Source organism: Stenella coeruleoalba (assembly GCF_951394435.1).
Source record: "Stenella coeruleoalba genome assembly, chromosome: 1".
Taxonomy (NCBI): domain Eukaryota; kingdom Metazoa; phylum Chordata; class Mammalia; order Artiodactyla; family Delphinidae; genus Stenella; species Stenella coeruleoalba.
The window spans coordinates 182810275-182827937 of NC_137169.1; the positions used below are offsets into that span (position 1 = coordinate 182810275).

The window sequence follows — 17663 nt, forward strand, 5'->3', positions numbered from 1 at the left end:
TCTTAGAGGCCTGAAAGTAGCACCTGTTTCAGAATATTTCTCTTCTCTCTCCTATGATTAGATAACGTGGGCTCTTTTTCTCTCTCTTTCCCTAAAAACCTGTGAGAAAGAGGATATTGCACTGAGAGGTAGAAGACTACCTCTCATTCTGGACAGTCAACTTGGCTAGTTACATACTATTTTATTTATGTAGAAAATAGACTATCTTCTACCTCCTGGTTTAGTTAACCAGGAAAAAAGAAAAAAAATTCCTGCAAAGTTCTCATCAGCTAGGTATTTTCTAAGTTTGAATCTGTGAACATGTTCTCCTTTTCCTTTTCTATAAAGATGAAGAAGAAAGTGAGGGAGTATGGGTAGGAAAGGTGGACCTTCTTTCTCTGGACCTGACTGAACTTTAAAACTTCTCTACTAATTAACCAGCACTGGGCTCTACACTTTGCTTAACCCTGGGAGCAGGTCATCAGCCTTTGACCTCAGGCCTCCCCTCCTCACCAGCTCCATCCCCCATCCTAGCCTCTGGAACCTCATCCAGATTTAGAGGAAAGAACCAGTTCAGAGGGATTGCCTCAAACCACACTATCTCCACTCGCCCAGACCTGTGGAAGATTAGCAACCATGCTTTCCAATGGGATAGGAACTGTAGCTGCTGGAAAAAGGTAAGAGGGGTGAGCTTTCCCTTTGCATGCCCTCACTGGGTTTTCTGACCTCTGAGGGACTCACCAGGATGACCTCGACACCTTCGAGAAGACCAGGCCCTCTCCGTGGTAGTTTTAATCAGACTCGTTTGGAAGACGTCATTCCAAGTGCCCTCCCTCCCACTCCCTTCTAGGGGTAAGGCCTTACCCTAAGCCACACCTTGGATTCTTAACCCAAGAAACAGGGGATGTCTTCCCTTGTACAGAGATGCTGCATCAGTGTCAGCCCTCACAGCAGTCCAGGAGATGCTCCAAGGGGAATTGCTGGGCCTTCCATACATCTGAAAAGAGGACAAATTTAATCTATGAGGACCTCCTAACTCCCTTTTTGCTCCTCCTTCCACTCAATTCCCCCCTGCCCCACCCCCATCACATCCCCCATCCCCCCACCCAAGGTCTCAGTGACCTTTGACAAAGGACTGCAGCCCTCAACATCACACACATTCCCTTCTTGATCTGGTTTTTTACAGGAAGCTAGAAGTGAGGCTGTGGCTTGACCACCTTGGTTTTTCTTTGTGCTTAACAGAACTCCTAGGGCCCCCTCAGCCTCCACTTGTATTTCCAAATGTAGCTGAGGGACAAAATGGGAAACAGAGGCAAGTAAGCTGAGGAGAAGAATGGCAAGATTCTCTCTGCTTCCTCACCCTGCCTTCCATGGCTCCCTCAGTGCCTCTGCTCTCCCATTCTGTGCCTCTGTTCTTAAAAGGACTGCAGGGTTCACTTCAGATCATGCAAGAAGCCAAGTACCCCTCAGCTGCCCCCAGCTTCCAGCCAGCCCCACGCTTGCCCAGCAGACCACTTTGGTGAGTCCTTTCTTCACTGCGTGCATAACCTGCTTTTCTGCTGGGGGAAGATTGAGAAGACTCAGTACCCTCATGCAGACTCCCCTCTCTAGACCTAAGGGCCCCAAGTCAGCCACAGGAAGTTCCTGGCCCCTCATGTCTTATCTACAAAAACATTACAAGAGCGTTTATCTCTTGGTTTACTTAATTGGGTGTCCCAATTCTCCTAATTTGCCAATTTCATGATCTCATTTTTTAAAAAGTGAAATTAGTTTTATTTACTTTAGCGAATACACGTTGAAAGTTACTAAAACTTCTAGGAATCAGAAAATGCTGAGGGCCTGAACTAAGGCAGCGAGAGAACAAGGAAACAGAATGCATAGAATCTAGGGTGTGACTAATAAGAAGGGTAAGAGGGAGAAATCCAGGGTGGCTCTCAGGTAACTGTGGGTCCCATTTGCTGAGCTGAAGGACACAGAAGGAGAAACATGTGTGTGGGTGAGAGTTATGAGTTCAGTTTGTTCGTATTTCACTAAGGAATCTGCAGGACATCCAGGTGGAATTGTCCAGCAAACAACTGGTCTGGAACTCAGTGGAAGGATTAGACTGGAGCTAGAGACTTCCGGTGTTTTCAGCACATTGATTGTGGCTAAAGTAAATAAAACTAATTTCACTTTTTAAAAAATGAGATCATGAAATTGACAAATTAGGAGAATTCATTCCTTCTTAGCCCTCTCATGTTGCTGAAATCCGTCTGCTGAATCAATCAAAATCCTCCCAATCCTTTAACATCCAGGTTAAAAATCCATCTATTTCTGAGTCCTTCCCTAATCAGCTTCTGTTAATGTCTCCTCCAACTTACCTAAGTTTTCATTGGGCACTAAAGTTCTCTGCCATTTTTCTTGTGTGCATGTCCCATCTCACCAATTGGAAACTTTGCATTCTTTATATCTTCCAGCATGAGGCCTTGGGCACACAATACTTCTAATAACCTCAGTTACTTCAATAGTTGATTCTAATTTCAACATGACTATGGCCAGGCAAGTGAAACTATCCACTTGTAAGGAGTCCAGGACTGGACTTGTCCCGGGCCCTTGTACTTTTCAAAGATTTTGGCTCTCCTCCTGGCCACAGCAGGTGGAATGGTAATCTATGCTTTACTGGGGCAAATCTGTGGTGGGCAGTGGGACAGGTGATTTCTCAGCCTAGCTTAACTCGGCTTTCTGTCCCCCTATAGGAGTGTATGTCTTCTCTCCTTGCTGCTTATTGGCCTTTGGAGCTGTGTGACCTGTCATTGGAGCCCTGGGGAGGACATCTGCACAGCCAAGCCTCGGGACATTCCCATGAATCCCATGTGTATTTACCGTGCCCCAGAGAAGAAAGCAACCGAGGGCGAGGGCTCAGAGCAGAAGATCCCCGGGGCCACCAACCGGCGGGTTTGGGAACTGTCCAAGGCCAATTCCCACTTTGCCGCCACCTTCTATCAGCATCTGGCAGACAAGAAGAATGACAAGGACAACATTTTCCTGTCACCTCTGAGTATCTCCACAGCTTTTGCTATGACCAAGCTGGGTGCCTGTGACAACACCCTCAAGCAGCTGATGGAGGTACAACCCAAAGCCCTTCTGCCTAACCTCCTTGCTGGAACACCCAGGAGAACATCTATGTGTTGGTCTAGAGCCCTTTAGAGACTTTGGGTGGTATCCCAGTCTCTTTGTATTTCTTTTTCTCTTTCTCCTTCCTACCCTTTATTCTTCTTTTATCCATTTATTCATCTGGAAAGCATGAGCTGAGCATTTATGCTGTGCCAGGCACTGTGTTTGAAGGGACTCACAACTATTGGTCAGGGGCTGAGGGGCACTGTGCTCACCACCCATGTTAGCCAGGCTGCTTTACCAGACCCACCGCTATTTTCTTTTGGCTTCTACAGGTTTTTAGGTTTGATACCATCTCTGAGAAGACATCTGATCAGATCCACTTTTTCTTTGCCAAACTGAACTGCCGACTCTATCGAAAAGCCAATAAATCCTCTGAGTTGGTATCAGCCAACCGTCTTTTTGGAGACAAATCCCTTACCTTCAATGAGACCTACCAGGACATCAGTGAGATGGTATATGGAGCCAAGCTCCAGCCCCTGGACTTCAAGGTGAGTTGCAGATGTCATCCCTGACCTCAGAGTTCTTCTTCTCCACTCAGAAATTAAAGAGATAGAGAAGCAGGATCCAAATTAACACTGCTGTGGTAGTTGAAGGCAGGTGGAGGTGTTATAATACTATAAGTCAGAGCCCCTGGGATATGTATTCTTGCTTGAAACCTGAGAAATCAATGTAATCTCTGGATTGTAGAAGCTGCTCTGAAAAAGTTATATAAAAGTCCTGCAACAAAGAAATCTACTGACTTTATTCAATCAGTATTTCTCAAACTTTTTGGACCACATGGGCATCTCTCCTGCCCACCTCCCAACTCCTGTGTCACTCATTAGCTTCCCATAGAACATATCTCATGAATACTCATAAGAGTTCAAATTTCCAGAGTCAGAGAAGATAATATTTTGTTTTCTTTTCTCAGACTATATTTCTCCTCTTCTGTTTCTTTATTTCTTCCTCTTTTTCTTTCCTTTCTTTCTCTTTCTTCTGTTACCATTTATTAACGATATGAAAGATTCACAACACTACACTAGATATGTGAGGTTTCCCCAATCTGGGTTAGAGAGATGGCTTAATCAAATGGTGGGAAAGAGCAGAGGGATGATGGACGAAATAAAGTGCTTCACAGGGAAATGGAGAAGCCAATTGAATAGCACAGTTGCGTAGGTTTGTTTCCTGTTCTCCTCAGGGAAATGCAGAGCAGTCCAGAGTGACCATCAACCAATGGATATCCAACAAGACTGATGGGCGTATCACTGATGTCATTCCCCCAGAAGCCATCGATGAGTTCACTGTCTTGGTGCTGGTCAACACCATTTACTTCAAGGTACTCAAAATGTCCCTGGGGAGACCTCAGGGATGACTTGTTTTCCCTCCAGCTTACCTTCTTTCATACCATTGGGCCTGTGTCAGTAGATCTTTTTGAGAAATGGTACATGCATGGTCTGGGTAAAATACAAATTTGCTGAGTCTAGAGTCATGTCTAGGGCTGCTACTGGGCTGAGGTCCAAAGGGGGCCTGGTAGTGTCTCTGGGCCCAAGGCAAAGTGTACACACCCACAGACCCAGCACGCTCAGCAGCAAGATGTGCGTGGTAATAAATTCTCATATATATGTGACGATTTCTCCTGTCCCTAATTAACTCCATTTTGAAATCTGGAACAAAATGACAAAGTCTATAGACAATCCTCAGTGATGAGATTTTCTCCATCATCTAGAGCAGCTTCTGCAGTGACTCAAAATTCCTCTTGCCTGAAGCTTCTGAACCTCCTGATGCCAGACTAACCTCAAACTTTGCAGAAGCCTTGTTACATGATCATGCAGACGGCTTTGTCTTTCTCAGAGAGTCAAGAGTTCTAAAGACTGTTCCAACTTTATTACATTTAGGAAGGTTGAGGGAGAAGGTCCTGGGAATAAACAGACCATTGATACTCAGGAGGGCCTCCAGCTTAACGCAGGTTGAATTGTGCCCTTCCCGGGTCATGCTCCAGATACACTCTTCTCCCCGACTGGGCCCAGGGGGTTAGCCAGTCACTGCTGTTGGCAATTACTCTGTTGCTTAGGGGGTCCCTCACCCTAAGAATGGAGTAGGTTGCATTTCTACAATGTGTACTGCCCTTTACAATTTATGGAACACTTTGCCTTTTATTAGTCCTCCTGACCTTCATAACATCACAAATGTGAACTTGGGCTGCTCAGACAGATTACTTAACGTAAATTCTGACTCTTCCATTTCTGACTGCAAACTTGAGTAAGTTACTTGAGACTCTTCTATGCCCCGACTTCTGCATCTATAAAATGGTAATAATGATACATCTACCTTACACGGTTACTGAAGGGATTAAGTTAATGCACATAAAATGCTTGGAGCAGTGCCTGGCACACAGCAAGCATCCTACAAATATTAGTGATAACCAGCTCCTAATCTTACAGATGAAGAGCCACCACTCAAAGAGTTAAATGACTTGTCCCAAAATCAAAGAGCCAGAAGATGACAGGGAATGATAATTACAACTCAGAAATGTCAAAGGAGTGTCTTGTATCCCCTCCTTCTTTGAACAGAAAGTTGGCCAGGCCTCACTCTCTGCCCAGCAGGACTCCCAGATGACCCCCCTGGGGTTATTACCTCTGTCTGGCTTTATTCATCAGGAACAGAGCCCAGCATTTTGGAGGATGTCCTTTGAGAAAGAGGCTGGTGGGAGGCAGAAAGCAAAAGGCAGTTAGATTTAAACTCCAGAAGAGACTTGCAAAGAGGCCAGTAGGTTGTTCTTGTTTTTATTTTTCTTGTTATAAAAGCAAATAGTCACTGCTGAAAACCTAGGAAAATCTAGGAAATACAGAAAAGTTCACAGAAAAAAAATGACTCATGATTCTATCACTCTGACACAGTCAGTGTTAAGACGTTTGCATGCATATCCCTCTAGCCTTTGTTCTTAACAATTACACTCACATATTAATATAATAAAATATTGTGACTACTTCCCATGTCAATATTCTCCTACGGATGTTTTTGGTCTTCTTGCTTTGTGATTCTCCCACCTGGCGTCTTCTTCCAGGGCCTGTGGAAGTCAAAGTTCAGCCCTGAGAACACAAGGAAGGAACTTTTCTACAAGGCCGATGGGGAGTCGTGTTCGGTATTCATGATGTACCAGGAAGGCAAGTTCCGCTATCGGCGCGTGGCAGAGGGCACCCAGGTGCTTGAGTTGCCCTTCAAGGGTGATGACATCACCATGGTGCTCATCCTGCCCAAGCTTGAGAAGAGCCTGACCAAGGTGGAACAGGAACTCACCCCAGAGGTGCTGCAGGAGTGGCTAGATGAGCTGACAGAGACACTGCTTGTGGTCCACATGCCCCGCTTCCGCATTGAGGACAGCTTCAGCGTGAAAGAGCGGCTGCAAGACATGGGCCTTGAGGACCTCTTCAGCCCTGAGAAGTCCAAGCTCCCAGGTGAGTGCAGGAAGGACTTTCCTGCTCTCTCTGTCCCCAAAGAAGTCTGACCAAAGGTGGAAGAGATGGGGAAAGAGTAGAAAAGGGCGAATCAGGACACCTGGATTCTAATCCCAGTTCTACTGCTAACTCAGGGAAATCCCTTCCCTCTCAAGGTGTCAGTTTTCTCTTCTGTAAAATGGGACGTTGGCTCTTGGATCTCCACAGGCCCATATGGCACTGGAACCTTTTGAGTCTGTAACTGATAGAAGAGATGGGACCAGGTAGAAAAGAACTTGAAAAGCATCAGAAAATTCAGAGCAAGGAGACAGATATGATTAAGAGCCAGGGACATCCGGGTCCCACAAAATAGGCATAGCTGACATGTAATAGCCCTTCTTCACCTGATATTCCAAAGGGCTCATGTGATTTCTAAGGTCACATGGACAGATACAGTCACCCCCTTCCCAGTTTTGATACTTTGATAACGGTGTTAAGTTGGTTTGGTTCTTCCAACCCACCATCCTTTAAAAAATATGCATTAAAATCTCTCTCTTTTTTTTTTTTGGCCGCACTGTGTGGCTTGTGGGACCTTAGTTCCCGACCAGGGATTGAACCCTTGGCAGTGAGAACACGGAGTCCTAACCACTGGACTGCCAGGGAATTCCCTAAAATATCTCTTTTTTAAAAAGGAGTTTACAACGTTAGTTAATTGGATTTACCTTTAATGGTCTGTCTTTAAACTAAGTCTGAAAACCACTCCCAAAGTGTTGCCACACTGGAAGGGAAGACATTCCTACCAGATGGAGTGAGTTTTTCTTTAAGAACAGAGTCCTCACCCCCCCCACCCCAACCCCCCCCATGAGCTGAAGCAGGAGATTAAATTCACGGGAGCCAGGCTGAATAAACCCAAAGTACTTTATTATTTTTAACATGTATTTATTTTTCAGGGTATCATTAAGTGAGGGTCCAGGATTTCTTTCTATTTTTCAAAAAAGCCCCAAAGGACCTCTTAATTTAAACTAAATTCCTTTCTGTGGGTTGAAGCCAACCTTCTCCCATTTCACAGAGCTTTCTCTGGTCTTCCTTCTAGGTATTGTTGCAGAAGGCCTGAGGGACCTCTATGTCTCAGATGCATTCCACAAGGCATTTCTTGAGGTGAGTACACCTCTCTTCGCTCTCTATTCTTCTGCTGCTTTTTTTATTCAATACATCAATATCTCATGTGATTAGTAACTTTGGAGTTGTTCCTCCACTGGCTCTTACAGTGTAGACAGCAGATGTGTGAACACTAGGAGACAGCTGTGGAAAAAGGCATGATTGCAGTGTCCCTCAAACCCCAAATCTGTAGTGCCCTCCTCCACGAGGACTGCTACAATATAGCCCTGACCTGAAGCCCTCATGGTCTAATTGTTCCACCCTCCATCCTCTACCTCTCCTGGGAACATAGACATTAAGGGGAAGGTGACACAGGAAAAGCAGGCAGCAAAGGCATTCAGAGGAGGAGAACCAGGAGAGGATGAGCTAATGGAAACCCAGGAAGGAGTGTTAAGACAATGGAAAGCATTTAGTAAGAAGATTTTTTGAAAAGTGACCGAGGTGACTTTTCCCTGAGGAATTTGGACAGAGCAGTAGGGGCACATGCCTAGTTGTAATGGCTGAAGAGCAAATGGAAAGTAAGGAAGGGGAGCTGGTGAGTGTAGATTGTGTCCTAGAGTGTGTTCCAGAAAACCAGAGCTCTAGACTATACTGCAGGTAACAGAAAGTTAGATGGTCAAATAAATGTACATCCTCTTCTTGGGAAATTAACAAGAAATAATGCACATTGGAGTGCCGACGTCTGAGCAGTTCCATAGTGAAGAAAATGGTTCAGTATTGCTTCACCTAGTGTTGCCCCAACTAAGATGCCCATGGAAACCTTTACTAGAGTAAGAGTTGTATAAAGCCTTTAGAGCTTCTGGTTCTCAAACACTGAGCTATATAGATCAATGGCATTAGCTTTCTGGGGAGCTTGACTCAGGATTGGGTCTGAGAATCTGTATATTTACAAAGTTCCTCAAGGAATTTTGATGCACAACCAGGTCTGGGAACCATTTATACAGATTATTCTTTGGGAGAACCAGGCTATGAGGGAAATGTGATGGGGCAATGTTAGAGAAGGTCACAGGATTGAGGAAATTGCAAAGAAAGAAGATTGTGGTCAGAGAGGAAGGTTTCAGGGCATCATGCTAGTAAATATAGTTGCAGAGTCCAAGCTCAGTGGGAAATATGTAGTTAGGAGGAAAGTGGAGGGATCAAGGGGCAGGAGGAGGTCAGAGTATTTGTAATGGAAGTGAGGAAGTGTGATAGCTTAAAAAAACCGAAGGTTATATAGTCTGAGAGAAGGATAATGTAATTATAATCTCAAAAGTCCAGATGTTCTGAGAGATGGCAAGTTCAAGGTGTAGCCATGGACTGGTTTCCTTAAGTGAAGGTAATGCTCATTGGGTTTGATGAGATGAAAGACATGGGAGGTTAGAGTATTGAATGGGTCTACTACCAGGATATTTTAATTGTCTAGGTCACATGATATCAGGAGTTAGGATAGACAGAAAGGCTACGGGCTAGGCAACAAAATCCTCAATGTGGGAATATAATCCATAGGACAATAGATATTAGTGACCTGTAGGACAACAGCAAGAGTAGAGGGATATATCTTAAAGATACTGAGGTCAGAACAGGGGATTTTACATGAGTACTGGATTCATGGTTTTGGAAGTAAAAACAACACTGATACCTTATGGATTATGGAAGAAAGAGCACTTAGAAAGGCTGCAAGGGAAGATGAGTCCTCAGGGTTTTAACTGTGATTGAGAATCTTCTTCCAAGGACCCCAAATAGAAGTGGTCAGCTCAGACCTCCTTGAGGGCCTTGAATAACTTTTAAGAAGAAGCGGAAGTTTACATTCATTTTGTCTACTTGAGCCAACTAAACAATGATGCAAGGCTCCTCCATGGCTCTTGGGAACCCAATACATACACCCCAACTGATTGCAGATCTCCTGAGAAGCCATTAAATAAACCAGAATCTGATCCGAATAAAAGGATCCTGGTCTTACAAAAGCTCCAGTCTGCTCATAAATTTAGTACTAGAATGATCATGAAATAGGTAGTATGGCCAGAAGGGAGGTGGTAAGGAAGGAGGGAGGGAGAGAACAGCATCAACCAGCTCCTCAAGACTCAGGAATCTGAAGTGCTTTCATTAGAGGCAGGGACAGAGTTTTAGTGACATTCTGGGTCCCCAAACAAAGTTTTCTAAAGATATCTCCCTCCAGACCTGTGCAGTTCTACTTATCAGCAAGTTCAAATACCATCACTTCAGTCTGTTACTCCAAGAAGTACTCATCTCATCCCGCCAGAGGACCCTCCTCTTTTCATAGGCCCTAGTTCCTGAGTGGCTGCTTACAGTAGTTGTATCTGGGATCTTGATGCTCCAGGAGTGAAACTACCTCAACTATAGTGCTCTAATCTGGAGTCAAAATGTCTTTTAGTATCTAGTACAATACCATATACAATGGTGCCAGCCAGAAATGTGACAACCTCGTATACATCCAGATTTCTGGTTTAGAGATTATCTGGATGGACCCTGGCACTTATTATTCAGCACAAGGCTTGGATGAATACAAGTGCTTACATCAATATTCAGTGGATGAAAGAAAGACTAAAAGTAGGGTTCCAGAGGGAACCCAACCTGACCCAAGTGTACTTTCACATGGAAAACAAATGGCATTTTGAGGAATTGCTGTGTCGATGGATGATTCACCTGCCTGTAATGAGCTGCAGAGTAGCTAATGTAGCAGTTTGTTTCCTATTTGACCTGCAGGTAAACGAGGAAGGCAGTGAAGCAGCAGCAAGTACCGTCATTGGCATTGCTGGCCGTTCGCTGAACCCCAGCAGAGTGACCTTCAAGGCCAACAGGCCCTTCCTGGTTCTTATCAGGGAAGTTGCTCTGAACACTATTATCTTCATGGGCAGAGTAGCCAACCCTTGTGTTAACTAAAATGTTATCCTTTATAGTTCTTCCTATTTTGGTTTGTGAATAGAAGTAAAAATAAATACAACTACTCCCATATCTCACAATTACGAATGGACTTTGCCACCTGAAACGAAGACAAGGAAAGGAGAAATGGATAGAGATGCTGTTGGGCATTTGGTAAAATGAGGCTTTCAATTGTTCTCTACCAGCGAACACATCTGGGTCAAGAAAGTGAAGAAGGGAGATATGTCACTGCTTCATCTTGAAAGATGGTAGGCATCCTGAGAGGGCAGGGGGAGCTTGAAATCTAGGTAATCCCCTCATACTAAAAAAATCCAAAAATTTAAAACAAATTAATCTCTATACAGAAAAGACAGAGATTCAAATCTGAATATTAAATCATTTAATTCTCAAACCACTCAACATGCATAATGTTCTTTTACACAGTGTTAAAATAAAGAGGAAAATGTATTTTTATACAAACAGAATTTCAAGTATACATTAATAGACTTTTCAAATTACTAACCAAGTTGCTAAGATTTCATTCACATTGTTCTTAAAGCTGTTCAACGAGAAAGCTTTTGCTAAACTGCTTTAAATATGTTTATATAAACCCATATATTTTCACTTTCTCTGAATCTCCCTCCCCCAACCCCAGTCTCTGCCCGCCCTCGTGCCCTCCCCCCTCCCCCGACACAACAGGGCTCCTGGGGCTCTAGGAGGCATGCAACCCCACCAAGAACTATTGGCTTGTCATCAGGGGAAGGACAGAATCTACAGGAGGAGAGACTGAGAACGCCTGTCAAATTAAGGGAGAGAACAAATCTGATACTTAGAAACGACACAAATCAGGATATTTGGTAGCCTGTGATTCACTTGCCTTTTATTAAAAAAAAAAGTCTCAGCCTCCCACGAAACCACCCACAAGTTTCTGATAATTTGGTAGCTGAGAAAATAATTTAACATTGGGTATTTTCCCCAGTGAAACTTCCAAAATCAAGGTAGGCATTTTGAACTTTTTCATTTGGTTGTTTCTTTTTCCCTTTGGCTGGGGGTGGGGGGCAGCTTAAAAATGGTTGATTTCTGTGTTTACATTACGGAATTTAGTTAATTTTACGAGGTCACCAAGAGTTCTCCCTCCTCAACTCTCCTCCTGAAGTAATCTGGCTTCAGGGCAAGGAACAGCCACTCTCCTTAGGAATTAAAGTGCATTTTTTTCAGTAAAAGTGGGGTGGGGGGAGGTGTGGTTTACACTTAAGTGATAATGATTAAGAGAGGGTGGGGTGAGAGAAAATCCTATTCCTATATATAGGTATTTATAGTTAAGGTCATAATAAAAACAGATATTCTCTAAGGAAATAAGATGTACAAACCCAGTCCAGCACCCTCAGAGGTGCAAGAGTGCTAGCCTGGCTCACCGACTTTTCTGAGGCATCTTTATTAATGGAGTAATCGCTTCAGATGAAAGACACAAACCTCAAATGTTAGTTTTTTCAAAGGGAAAAAACAGACCGGTAGGTTCTTCTAGTTAAAAACTCTATCTCATTCCCTTTCAGGGATAACAACATTTTAGAAATTGATTGTCTGTTTTAATATGAATCCTTGATTAACAAGTTGTGAAAAAATGTTAGATAAGTTTGTTGCTTAGAAATATTATGGTAGCCTTTAGAAACTCAGGATGAGGAGGCATAGTTGGTCCTTGCTATCAATAAATATCAGCTGAGGGGAAGTTAAAATTTTCCTGTAATCTCTTTATTTGATAGCTACCACCAGAATCTTACTTTCTGTTTTCCTATAAATGCTTTACTATTTCTTGGGGGACAAACCCAAGAATTTTCCAAAGAGAAGTAAATGCTACATTATTAGCTGTATGAAGAAGTGATGAGAAGGGGGAAATTGTCCTGGATTCTGGCCTCTGAGTCCAGTGTGATCTGCTTTTCACAGTGACCAGTGGGAAGGCACAGTGCCAGGGACAGGTAGATGGGAGACAGCTGTCACCCACCATATAAGCACCATTGAGAACAGGTGGACAGATTTCTTTCCGACTATATCCATCTGAAGGAAACCATATTTCGGCTACATTGACTTTTCTACCTTAGAACCCTCTGTCTTGTCTTTTCTTCTCAGAGACAGAGCATAAGTGGGTCCCACCTGAAATTATGAGAAGCCAGGATATCTAAGGGAAATCTAAGTGGCTTTGCGGGATCTTATTAGTTCTCTGACCAGGGATTGAACCCAGGCCTTTGGCAGTGGAAGCGCCAAGGACCCACTAACCACTGGACCGCCAGGGAATTCCCTAAGTGCTCTTTCAACCTACTTCTCCCTTTACTCACTTATGCTGACGTGCCAAAAATTGAGAGTTCTGATTTTAAGATTTCTTAAAGGAGAAGCCATTGATTCCTGACTGATCTGGCAGATCTATTTAAGTTCTGCCATTAGATCACAAAATAATTCAACAGGCTAAAACAGTGAACATAGACCATAGAGGATGAAAAGTTAACGGACTGAGACATTTCTTTTGCCTATAGTTTGGGAATGTTTTTCTTTTGTTGTGAATAGGGGGATGGGACAGGGTGGTGAAACTGCAGTCAGACCAGCTTTTGTTTAGCTCTTTCAGAAGGGATTTCTTAAAGGTTTAAGAGGAATCAGCAAGCCAGTCAGTAGGACAGAAGAACTTGGCAGAGCTTCACAGTCCTGATAAAGAATTCCTGATAGGGAATTTCTTTCATTACTGGTGTAAAATATAGTACAAGTTTCTCTCTGTATATTTTTACCATTACTTCCCCCTTCTCCTCCTCTACTCTCCTTCCCTAAATCTTAAAATCCAGTGCGGTGTGATCTGCATAAAGTTCAACAGTGTTTCACAGTACTCCACCATGTTCCTCAGTATGAAAACCCTAATGGGCTACTCTCCGGATGCAAACAAGTCTCAAAGGCTATTGCTTTTCTATTCCACACAATATAAGGAAGCCTTCACAAATCTTCTAAGGCATAGGAGGCGTTTTTCTCTGACATTGCAGCATATACATGCTAAGCAAACAGCCAGGCCTTAATGTTATTTTAATGAAATTTCATAGCCTGATGCTAATTCAGTCCTCTGCACTAGCAATTTTTCCTTCCACCCACTTTTTCTTCTCAAACACACCACCTATTTGAAATTGAAATTATCAATTATTTGTAGGCAATATATGAATGAAAATTTCTACAGTGCCAGCAGTCTCTCAGATGAGAGACTGCTATATTTGAACTTGCTCTTAAACACAAATTTCTTTCATGAATTAGAAATCACTTGGTAGCTAATTAGTTTGAATGGTGATTCTCACTTTTTTAAGGATAATCAAACAGTTCTCCCCTCCCCATTATCACGTGTGAGGTTGCCATGGGCAGGTATCTTTATACCTGGGTGGGAGAATGAAAGATATGAAAACTCGTTTGGGAATTACTGGGTTAAGTCTTTGATATCCTGGAACAAATATGCTGAAATGACTCACTTCACATTTCATGTAAAACTCAAATATTTACGCCTTAGCTAGTGCATTTAATTCACAAAGAAACACGGAAAAGTGAAAGTCGCTTTACATCGAAATCCCACTTAGAAGACAGGCTAAGAAACAATCAAATACATCACCATCACCCCAGAAAGGGCCCTCCTTTTTCTTCATTAACAATGCCACCTGCTTACTTTACAAATAAAAATCACCCTAGGTGGCTTGGGCTTGGCTCTCTTAATAAGTTCAAGCGCTCCATTTCAGCTAGCAGAGTTAAAAAAAATCTCCACTTAAATCACATATGCAAGGGAAAGAGGATTCTAGGGAGCAGACTTTGAAAATCTGTTTTGCTGACTTATGCATACTTTGGTATAGAGAGGAAACTGGGTGGATGGCAACATCTCTCTACTGAATTACTCCGAGGACAAATAAATGATCCATTTTACCACTTGAGCCTTGGCCCACTCTAAGTTTTAAACTCAGAGCCATGCCTGGGATACCAATAAAGGTATCTTATGACAAAAGAGAACCAGGTAGAGGTTATCCTGCCAAAGACCATTCAGGACTACCTAGAAAATGATTCTCAACCTTGGCTGCCCATTAAAATCATCTGAGGAGCTTTTAAAGCCCAGGTTGCACAGCAGGCCACTTAAACGTGAAGGTCTAGAGGAGGCCCCAGGCATCAGTACTTTTTTAAATGCCCCAGGTGATTCTAATGTGCAGCCAAGATGGAGAACTACTTGCCTAGGTCAACTGGCTCTGTAACAGAAAGCACTAAGGTCACTGTTCACCTAAGCCAGATAGAAGAAAGATAAGACTCTATGCTTCCTCCCAGATCAACAGATTTAACATGCCTCAAACAAATTACCTAGGCATTTCTCACTTTTTTGTTTGTTTTGTATTTCAATAAATCACTGTGGCTGTAAAACAGGCTGCACTGCTGACAGTATATTATTGACTTAGTAAGACTGCACCTTAAGTATGTGTTTGTAGCAAAACAGCTCGGGACAGGCCTAGGCCAAAACTCTGCGCACAAACAAAAGATAAGCCAGCAGGAGTTAATTCCTGAGTCTAGGATATTAGGAGCATGGCTTATAGGTTGACAATGATTCTATAGTTAGAAAAAAAATAGCTGTGGTGAATAGATTCACATGATTTTACTGCCTATCTCCCTATAGCATTCATACTGTATTTAGGCGAATGTTACTATATCAGTTGTCACCAATGAGTACTGCTTGTCTCATTTGGAATTTCACACTGTATTGTCACTTGCCCTACCCAGTCACCAGGAAAGTAAATACTTGTCAGCTAGTACCTAAAACACAGATGCCAACCTCTAAAAATCTGAAAATGGATCACTCTCTCATTTTCACTCCTAATCAGAGAATCCCTGTGTGGAATTACAACCAGCCAGTGCATTAGAAATGAAAAGGTGGAAAGCATTCTGGGATATTTCTGAAAAGGCCAGTAGTCCTTCCTCAGCTGTAACAAATGTTCACACGGTAGGTATCCTGACTTGGCTCAGTGTACTTGTGCCCCAAACAGCAAATCAGTTGAGTGCTACAACTGCATTTAAAGATTAGGTGGCCTGCCTAGTGGCATTTTACTTCCAAAACTGAATTTCCTGACACCCACAACAGGCCATCCTGACTATTTTAACAGTATTGGCATTAAAACCAGAAAAATCTCTCTTCGGAGTGTCTAAAAGCAAAACAGGTCATCCAAAAAACTGCATGCAAAACTGCAAGTTAAGATATTGGCAGAAGGCTCATTATCAGGAAAATATGGTTGATATTCCAGTCCCCCAAAATGGACTGCAAATGGCAATTTAAAAAAAAAAAACCCTCAGGATTCAAACAAAATTTTCACATCATTAAAAGGAGTTGAGTGCACCTTTAAAAACAACAGAAAGACTCCACTTCCACGGGCTACTCTTGCCAAATAGAAGCCAGTGGATAAAAGCACTAAACCCAAGCGTTCTGTTTGATTTGGGCAATGAAACCAAACATTGACATCTGAACATGACAAGAAGTGAGATACTGCAGTCTCTATATTTTGGGTCTGGCTTTCCTTTGCTTGCTACAGAAAGCTACACTCTATCTTCAGCCAAGTGCTCAGAGGTAGAGGAGCTGAAGTGAGTACAAGAGAATGGGGTGGATGGTGGCTGAGGAATCCAGCCTCCTGCCTAAGGGGCTACAGGGCAATCTTGGAATATTCTCAGTCTTTAATGGGAGGTAGAATTTTCTACACTGACTTATCTGCCTTCATCAGACACCTTTTTCTCACATACATACATAAAATCACATACACATAGCTGGCAACTCACAATGATATTGCAACTTGCAGCAACTGTACACCTAGCCCAACAGACACTTTCAATCTAAATTTTATATTATCCTCAGCTTTTCTCAGGTAGATGCAAGCCAAATTTGTTCTTTTGAGATACCTCCTTTTGCCAGGCTTCTAAACATACATTTCACTTTAACGCCTACATCTTATGTCGCTGAAGAACAGCTGCACTAAGTGGGTGCAAAGTGTTATAACATCTTTATAAATAGAAAGTGCAAGAAACAATTTTCTTAGCCAAAATACAAACAAAGCAACTAAAAGCTCTCATAGCCTACTATGCCAAGAATTTGATTTTTATAATCAATGATACAGCTAACAAAATGCTTCTAAAGCTACCAAGGTCATAGTGGATGAGTAAATATATTTATAAACATACATTTATGAAAAAAAGGTATTAAGAAAATAGCCAAACTTCCCACAAAAGTTATTTGCATGAACTATCTTTAGTATACCACTCTGTGTTCAATGCACATGCATATACAATTGAATTATATTAGTGTTATTTTTATTGGCCCACTTTTCCAAAAAGAAAACAGGCTCATTTTTTAAAACTTCAAGTTACATGATTTAAAATCATTTTTGTAAAAATATCAAATACCATATAAATTCTAAATATCTTTGCTATCTGGCTGATAGCCATTCTAGAGGTGGATTCCAGCCACATGTAGTGACTCCTGATTTAGCATCTTGGCTTCCAGAGGAAACACATTTTAAGCTTTGTTCCCTGTGTTGTAATTCTGTTTTTGCAGTGGTTCTTTAAGAACCACTGTAGTTAGGATTCTATTTATAGGAAACTCAGTAGATCACCTTCAAAAATGTCAAAACATCTGCCACAAGATATGCTAAAAGCAGAAATCTAAACCTTAAGGAATTTCTCAGGATGTGGTTATTAAATGGTTTAGACTTGTGATGCTGAAAAGAAAGAATAAGTATTTTGTCAGTCTGCAGGTTCCCTTCTGACTTTGTTCTCTTTTTCAATTTGAGATCACAGTACAGTTGACCCTTGACCGACATGGGTTTGAACTGCATGGATCCATTTATAGCCAGGTTTTTTTCAATAGTAAATACTACAGTACTACACCATCAGTGGTTGGTTGAATCCCTGGATGCAGAGGAACCACAGAAACGGAGGCCAACTATAAGTTATAGGGGGATTTTCCACTTGCAGAGGTCGGCACCCTAACTCCCACATTGTTCAAGAAACAACTATACTTAGTTTTCGTGCAACCACCAGATGATTTCAAATTTAAGAGTCACAGAGAAT

General features: G+C 42.4%; 1 protein-coding gene across 3 annotated transcripts; it reads left to right on the plus strand.

Moving 5' to 3' along the window:
- Positions 1-615: 615 nt before the first annotated feature.
- Positions 616-10586, plus strand: SERPINC1 (serpin family C member 1; the record flags this gene model as incomplete). Of its 3 annotated transcripts, XM_079935841.1 has the most annotated exons (7): positions 616-656; positions 2715-3084; positions 3408-3623; positions 4313-4450; positions 6179-6569; positions 7642-7706; positions 10410-10586. In XM_079935841.1, the coding sequence occupies 7 exons, from the start codon at positions 616-618 to the stop codon at positions 10584-10586; spliced, it is 1398 nt and encodes a 465-aa protein (XP_079791967.1). The 3 variants fall into 3 exon arrangements, with proteins under 3 accessions (XP_079791967.1, XP_079791968.1, XP_079791969.1); XM_079935842.1 differs by lacking the exon at positions 616-656 and having other exon boundaries at positions 2728-3084; positions 4316-4450; XM_079935843.1 differs by lacking the exons at positions 616-656; positions 4313-4450 and having other exon boundaries at positions 2728-3084.
- Between the last annotated feature and the right edge of the window lie 7077 nt (positions 10587-17663).